The 8588-nt window shown below is 37.4% G+C and overlaps 1 protein-coding gene across 1 annotated transcript in view; it reads right to left on the bottom strand.

Annotated features, from left to right (window-relative positions):
* LOC112147666 (tubulin beta-2A chain) overlaps positions 1–2738 on the bottom strand; it is an 8563-nt gene extending 5825 nt beyond the window's left edge. Inside the window, exons 1-3 of the mRNA XM_024274205.2 lie at positions 2166–2738; positions 1717–1825; positions 793–903 (exon numbers count right to left, since the gene is read on the bottom strand). Of these exons, the coding sequence (XP_024129973.1) occupies positions 793–903; positions 1717–1825; positions 2166–2222 (277 nt within the window). The 5' untranslated portion in view covers positions 2223–2738. The remainder of the gene's footprint in view (positions 1–792; positions 904–1716; positions 1826–2165) is intronic.
* Between the last annotated feature and the right edge of the window lie 5850 nt (positions 2739–8588).

The following is an 8588-nucleotide window of genomic DNA, read 5'->3' as shown; positions in this document are numbered from 1 at the left end:
TAATGATTAAATGTCACATTATTTTATTTAAAGTTGTTGGGTTCAGGGAAAACTTTTCCATTTTGATGCTGTGAAAGATTTTTGACTATCAAACAAAATATTTTTTATGCCAAAATTTTTATGTTCTCAATAAAATTTAAACAAGTTTACTGATCTTGACTTTGCCTAAAAATGCACTTTGGTGGAGAAACGTAAGTCATATTGCAGTCAAAGAACCATCTGGGTTCATTTTCTACTGATCATAACCAAGAAGGAGCCGTGTAGTCTTACTTTAGCCTTTAAGAAATTTGGATTTGCATTCATGACCTTCTTTCTTTAATAATAAATATAAATTATGTCTATTTATTGGCACAAACAAAACAAAAAATATAAAAATAACATAGCATCTCTCAAAATTTGATTTTTTTTTTTTTTTACATTTGACAGAATCTCAAATTACTTATTTTCAAAATAAAAGATCCTCTATGCCAAACAGTATCATCTCAGTGCAGCTCTGGACAGCTAGTAACCAATACTGTGCAGCACAGATAATAAGTGTTTTTAATTCATAAAAGATCATAAAGATTCATAAAGAAGCTGCTGACTCTGACGGTCGACATGACTGGGTCACATGTGGATCTGGAGCCCCAGGTTCGGACCCCTGGACTAGTGTCTTGTAGTAAAGATATATACATTTCTAATAAAACGCAGATCTGAGATGCATTGATAATTGTCTCAAAATCAAATTGAGTCGTGAGGTGTCTCAAGATTCCCTCCTCTGGTTTTTGTATTGAAGAAATACTGAAAACTCACCAAAGACAAAGTTGTCAGGCCTGAACAGCTGTCCGAACGGGCCAGAGCGAACTGAGTCCATGGTTCCGGGCTCCAGGTCCACCAGGATGGCGCGGGGCACAAATTTGCTCCCTTTGAGAAATAAAAAGGTAATCAAAAACCAATGTAGAGGTATGTTTTTCTTTAATATAAAGATGACTTGGAAACGACCCCGAAAAGTGCAAATTCTCAATTATTTTCATCCTTCTGCTGAGCAGACTGCTGCTGCTGCATTGCTTACTGTAGACCGGTGGGGGCTGTCGAAGTGCTTAGCTCAGCAGAATCCTGTCAGAGGAGAATATTCTCTGCTGTATTTGTCTGCAAGATTTTTTTAGGGTGAAGTGTACCCAAACTTTGTAAAAATCTACTAATCTACTTTATTTTAAACGTTTGTGTCATAAATGATTACCATGGTTGCCACAGTGACCCATATGTGATGCTGATTATAGCATTCAGCAGGGATGCAGAAGATCAATAATGCATTCTGCAAGGAAACAGGATAGGGGCAGACAATCAAGCAGACCTTCATTTAAGCCAATAAAAGCACAGCTTCTGTCATTTTCTGACACTACTAAAGGGGTGCTGATGGATCGGACGAACGACAGTAAAGCTTTCCATTCGGAGCAGACCAACAGATGACCTTAGCAATCCCAAAGCATTAATATCAGATCCTGAGGATCACCCAGACTGCAGATAACCGCACCCCCATGGGGACAGGGAGGCGGTGAGGAGGAGGAAGGGACACTGAGGAGGTTTTTCTGCTGGTTCACTGTCCTCATTTTTATTTTCTGCAGGACCTACTTTCTCCCCGCTGCTCAATTAGTGACATAAATGTGGGTAATAGAAGGTCAGGTGAGGACAATGACTGCATGATTTCTGTTTATTTATAAGACTTTTTTTTTTTACCTGACGCCTCATTGTAGTAGACGTTTATCCTCTCCAGCTGCAGGTCACTGTCGCCTTGGTAACTGCCGGTGGGATCTATGCCGTGCTCATCACTTATCACCTCCCAGAACTGATTTCAAACAAAAATCAGATCAGGAATTGATTTAGAATTAGAAAAATGAAATAAAATATATTTAAAAAGTGTATTTTGGTTTGTGATGAAGTGACATGATGCAGATGCTGCCTCCAAATCCAACTCTTAACCTTACCTTGGACTTTGTTTACCACTAATAAAACTAATATTTACTTTTTTTTTTTTTTTAATTAAACTATTTCCTGAAAAAAATGAGAAAAAATAATCATGCAAAATTCGAAAGGGAATATTCACATTTTAAAAAATACAGTAATTCAATCATATATTTCTCACATTTGACCTAAAGTGCGCATTTTTTTAAAAACTGCGTCTATACCTTGGCCCCAATCTGATTCCCGCATTGTCCGGCCTGGATGTGAACGATTTCCCTCATGGCGAGCTGTGGATCGGAGCTTCCTTCCTCGTCCTGACTGCTGTCCACTCTTCAGTCGGTGCGTTTCCCCCAAATCAGCACTAACCTCATTTCTATGGGGGTGCGCGTTCCGCCGGTGAGATGCGTAAAAGTGCAGCCAGTCGGATGACGTCCGGCGCGGCGCAACATCTCTGTCAGCCAATGGGAGCGCCGCGCTTTGATGCAGTGGAGCGGAGGACGGTGCCGCATCACCCCCTGACATCAGCCTGTCCTCCTGAGCACGCGGACACTTTTTGATGCTCTGCTAGTTCGAAGATGTTAAATAGAGTTGGACCAGGAATGGACAGACTAAAAAAAAATCCTAAAAAATTAACAATTAACACTTAAAACAAAAGTTAAATAGCTATAATTTTTCATTTTGACTAAAGATGAAACCATCACAGTCATTGATTAGAGGCGTTTGAAAATCTCCCAGTTTTCCTGAAGCAGCTTTTATGAGTCCAGCAGACACAACACTTTCTTTTTCTGATTGCAGCCCAACAATTTTACTGCTGATAAAGGCTGAGATTATATATTATTAGGATTATAACACATTGTTAAAAATAAAAATAAAAAGTAGAACGTTTTTAAATAGTGAATCAGATCATTTCAGAGTCTCTAAAGTGACATTTAAGTAAAAAAAAAAAAAGTTCCTCATGCGTACCAGATAGTAGTGACTGCACGTCTATCTCATGCTCACCAGTTACTAACTTGTGTGTTTATCAGTTACTTTCTCGTGCGCACCAGATAGTAAAAGCATGACATAGTGACTGGTGAACATGAGACAGGCATGCATCAGTCACTATCTGACGCACACCAGATAGTAACTGATGCACACGAGATAAGAACGTGTGTGCACACCAGATAGTAATTGGTGTGTTCCTATCTTGTACTCACTAGTCACTATCTCGTGCTCACCAGTTACTCGCTTGTGTGCACCAGATAGGAAATGCTGTTTTCCTGTCTTGTACTCACCAGTTGCTATCTCGTGTGCCCCAGATGGTAACTGACCAGATAGTAATTGGTGCGTGCCGTGTACTCACCAAGTGCTCACAAGTTACTATCTGGTGTGCCCCATATAGTAACTGATGCACACCAGATAGTTAATGGTATGCACCAGATACTATCTGGTGTGCACCCGATAGTGACTGGTGTATGCCTATCTCTTGCTCACCAGTTACTATGTCATGCTCACCAATTACTATCTTGTGTACACCAGGTGGTAATTGGTGCACACCTATCTTGTACTCACCAGTTACTCTCTCTTGTGAACCAGATAGTAACTATTTCAAGTGCACCAGGTAATAACTATCTTGTGTGCCCTAGATAGTATCTGATGCATTCCGGATAGTAATTGGTGTGCACCAGATAGTAGTTGGTGCATATGTACTCACCAGTCACTATCTTGTGCTTACCAATTACAATCTGGTGCACACCAGTTACTCACAGGTGTGCACTAGATAGTGACTGGTGCATACCTATCTCATGCTAACCAGTAACCATGCTCACCCATTACTATCTTGTGTGCATCAGGTAGTAATTGGTGCATGCCTATCTTGTACTCACCAGTTACTATCTCTTGTGGACTAGATAGTAATTCAAGTGTACCTGATAGTAACAATCTCATGTGGCCTACATAGTATCTGGTGCATCCCAGATAGTAACTAGTGTTCACCAGAAATTAATTTGCGCATGTTCTGTACTGTACTATCTGGTGTGCACCAGATAGTGACTGATGCATGCCTATCTCATGCTCACCAGTTACTAGAACCAGGTAGTAATTGGTGTGTGCCTGTCTTGTACTCACCACTTACCATCTTATGTGCACCAGACAGTAACTATCTCTTGTCCACCAGGTAGTAATTGGTGTGTGCCAATATTTTACTCACCAGTTACTTTTTTGTGCGCACCAGACAACAACTGATGCACTTTAGAAACCAGATTATTATATGATGCACACCAGATAGTAACTGATGTGCACCAGATAGAAATTGGCACGTGCCTTGTACTCACCATGTACTATCCTGTGCTCATCAGTGACTATCTCGTGCACACCGGCTACCATTTGGTGTTCATCCGGTACTATCTGGTGTGCACCAGATGTTAACTGATGCATGCTTATCTCATGCTCTCTAGTTACTATCTGGTATGCACTAGATAGTAACTGATGCACTTGAGTAACCAGATTTTTTTTACTTTAATGTCCCTTTAGGTCAGGGGTGTGCAAATCCGGGCTTTTGGTAAATAAAAACTCACTTGCATTTTTGGATTATTTTCTTGAGTCAAAGTTTAGTCATGATAAAAAATACAATAAAAAAGGATTTAAAAAAAACTTTTTGCTGAAGAAGTAACTTCTAAACTGGTCAATTTTCATCCATTTACAAAGGACGCCTCAAAGTTGTAACGATTCAACTATCTCTGTGTGTTGTGTTTAATATTTTCACCACTGTTTTTGTTGAAATGAAAAAAAATTGTATAAATTTCTGGAGAGGTTTACTAGACTTGGTGATCTGGGAACATCATTTTAAATTCGGATCAGTGCGTTTTCAGGTTTTTTATGCCTCATTCAACCAGTTCGTGATTGCATGAGAACGAGAGCCGATCCCACCAGAAAATGAATCAAAGGGTGGATAATACTCTTGATAGATGCGAGCCACACCTCATTTATTTAATACCCCGTGTGAAATACACAACACTTTCATTTTATGTAACAAAGCAGCCCTGTCCTTCAATGAGGTGAAGAGCTTGGCTTACTCATGAGCATCAAAGACCAAATTTGGCTTTTGTTCTTTATTTGTGAAACTTAGATGCTCTGTTCTTTTAAAAAAAGTAATTATTATAAGCACAAATAATCAAATTAAACATATCGCTTAGTATGTCTTTTAATTTGACTGAAGGTGTGACCTCCGTTTGTTAGTGTGACAGATCGACTCAGTTGAGTGTTTTAAAGTCGTTTTTATGCAGAAGAGCTTTTAGTTAATCTGTTTTTTTCTTTTATTTTACCGTGCTTTCACTGGCTTTTTTTGGTCTGACTAGTTTAGTTTTTGACAGGTTGTAATTTTATGTGTTTTGTGTGATTTTAACAGGGAAAGGCCCTAAAGAAATAAACATTTACAATACAGTACAACACTGATAAAGATTTGTCATCCAGTAAAGAAGTTCAATATTGTATTACCAATCTTAAACAGATAAAGGGTTAGCACTTTTTTTTTTGATTTTCAAGAAAAACATAAATTTCTTAAAAGTTTCGGAAAACTTTTTTATACCATAACACACACGTGTCAAAGTCGAGGCCCGGGGGCCGGATCCGACCCTCTGGGTAATTATATCCGGCCCTCCTTATCATTTAATTTTTTGTTGTGAATGACCAGATATTATCTTGTGCTAATTTTATCATCTTGAGGAAATTTTTTACAGAGAGAAAATAATGAAAGTATATAAGACGATTAGGGCCATAAAGAAACAAAAAGGCAATGGAAAATTCTGATATTACTCTAAAATTCTTCAAGAAAAGTCAGAATTCTGAGGTTAAAGTAAGAATTCTGAAAAAAGTCAGAATTCTAACTTTAATCGGAGAATTCTGAATTTAATCTCAGATTTCTAAGATTAAAATAAAAATTCGGACTAATTAGGATCAAAATCCTGTCTTTTTTTCATGATTCTGAAAAAGGCAATAGAATATTCTGATTTTAATCTTGGAATTCTGAGATGAAAATCAAAATTATGACTTTTTTCTCAAAATTCTGAATTTTATCACAGAATTCTGAGATTAATCTCAGAATTTTGACTATAGTTTCAGAATTCTGACTTTAATGACAGAATTCTGAGATAAAAGTAATAATTCTGAAAGAATTTAATATCAGATTCCAAGATTAAAATTAAAATTCAGACTAATTCTAGAATCCTTACTTTTTTCAAGATTCTGAAAAAGGTAATGGAAAATTCTGATCTTAATTTAGGAATTATGACTTTATTAAAATTCTGAATTTTATCTCAGAATTCTGAGATAAAATTCAGAATTCTGACTTTAATCCTAGAATTCTGAGTTTAATATCAAAATTCCGACTAATCCCCGAATCCTGAATTTTTTCTCAGAATCTTAATCTTAGAATTTTGACTTTAATTTCAGAATTCTGACTTTAATCCTAGAATTCTGACATTAATGTATGAATTCTGAAAAAAAAATCCGAATTCTGATATTAATCTCAGAATTTTGACTTTAATTTCAGAATTCTGAGATAAAGTAATAATCCTAAAATTATTCATAGTAAAGCTAAAAAGTTAAAACTTAAAAGTTTTGAAAATATAGTTGTAGCGTGTTCAGTAAATTTCTATCCTGCTTGTCCTGCAACCTCAGGTGTGTTTTGGATTTTTGCCACCTGTGCGATTTCAGTTTGACTCTCCTGCTATAACATACTAAAGAAACAGAAATTTGTTGTAACTTGTTTCTCTAAAACCATTTTTCTAAACTCAGGGTTTACCATTCCAGTCAGGTGAAGCGCTATAGATGAGAAGTAGTTTAGTTATTCTTTTTTTTAGAGAGATAATGGTGGTAATGTTTATAAAATCATCCACATTTAGTGAAACAGGAAGGGTTATCCTGCTGCTGAGAGAGGACGGTGACGGCTTCATTACCGCTAGCAAAACTCTGTGCTGCATCATGAAGGAAACATCTCGGACAGGAAGTCCGGCGGCCGTTTCCCCCTTTGTCGATTGTCCGTCGGAATTTCTTTTCAAGCTAAACTAAAAATAAAACTGCAAAGGCACAAAGTAATCAATAAATAGTGGTTTATTTTAACAACAGGTATGGCTTATGTACAAGTGTCAGTTAAAACAACAAGAAATTGAAACTAAAGAGGTGAAACTTAGAATTGTACAATCCACGATTTTACATTCATTCAGTTCTCCGGTTCAGGAGATGTTAAGTCGATCAGCGGGGGTAAGACTCCATCACACCCGGTCTTACCAGCCCGTGCTATTATGTCTGAGCCTTCATCTTAAGGAAGGTGGATGAACCCACGTTTACTATTTACAACATCATCCTCCTCCTCCTCCTCCTTTATTTTTTGCTTTGCCAACTATGACAGAGTAACAATCGAGCCCACGGCTGGTGCTAACTGTGCTTTCACTGAACTCTACGCTAAGCTAAAGCGCTCAGTGAAAAGAGCTGCAGGTCGGAAATGGAAGTAACAGAAGCGGACGTGACACTGATTGTGTTGTGCTGTGTCACAGTCTAGGAAAACAGAGCGCCACGTTCACGATGCTCAACATGCCTTTCACATTTGGATTCATTTATTTAAAAAAAAAAAAGATGAACAAGCAGCTTCCATCTTTTTTTTCTTCTTAGCTAAATCTAAACACCGTATGTTTGCAGTTCATTGTGCTCTGAGGTGACGTACGGACTGTATTGCTTGACATGAGACATGGAGATTTTTCCGTTAAAATGACCTGAATTCATTCATCAAGAGCTTTTATTGCTCCATATTTGCTGAGTTTGAAGAACTTGAGGAGTCATCAGTGCACACAGAATCGAAGCTAGAAGGTTTTCAGAGGATGGCTAAAACTAAAACGCACTCCCTGGATTTATGATCAGTTGAAATGACAGGACATCATTTCATTGGCTTTATAGTACTCCATCATTATTAGGATGTAATAATTTGGTCTTTTACATCTTCATAGTCGATCAAAGCCAGTCATAGACATTATTATTATCATTCGTTTCAGTGTAAACTTCCTTTTAAAGACAAATATTACAACTTTAAACACAAAAAAGTAGAAGGACTGTCAAGTTTCGTACATTTTAAGTCAAGTATGCAGCCGTCCACAGGTGGATGTGGGCTTTTCAAAGAAAATTAAAGTGCTTCCTTATGAAAGAGTCTCACTTCACCAATAAATATGTTAATTGAAATGTCTTCTTGACAAGTGTATTGCAGTTGTTTTAAGCTGAGTGTGAATGAATCCATGAAAATGATTTGGAAAACGCGCAGAAGGAGGTCGTCGGTCGGTACAGCAACGGTTGGCAATCACGTCAAACTTATTGGAGTCTACAGGTTTTCTTACAAAAAAGGAACAAAAAAATTGTAATTGAATAGCTTTGTTGACAACTTCACAATTAATTTCATGCTTTTTTTTAATCTCCCTCCTAACTGCACCTCCACCACGTTAAGGCGCCACAAATACTGAAAGAAGAATGTATAGTTCTGTACATTAATGAGAGATTTTTTAAAAATGCCTTCAAAATAATACTTTGAAACTCCAGCTCAATGAATCGTTTACTTACACGTTCAAACAAAAGGTGTTGCATACCACGCATTCAGAGAACCCTAATGAACAATATTGCTCTTTTCC

Source organism: Oryzias melastigma, linkage group LG17, assembly GCF_002922805.2.
Source record: "Oryzias melastigma strain HK-1 linkage group LG17, ASM292280v2, whole genome shotgun sequence".
NCBI classification, from domain to species: domain Eukaryota; kingdom Metazoa; phylum Chordata; class Actinopteri; order Beloniformes; family Adrianichthyidae; genus Oryzias; species Oryzias melastigma.
Note: the sequence above shows the minus strand (reverse complement) of the source record. Positions and strands in the feature narration are given on the sequence as shown.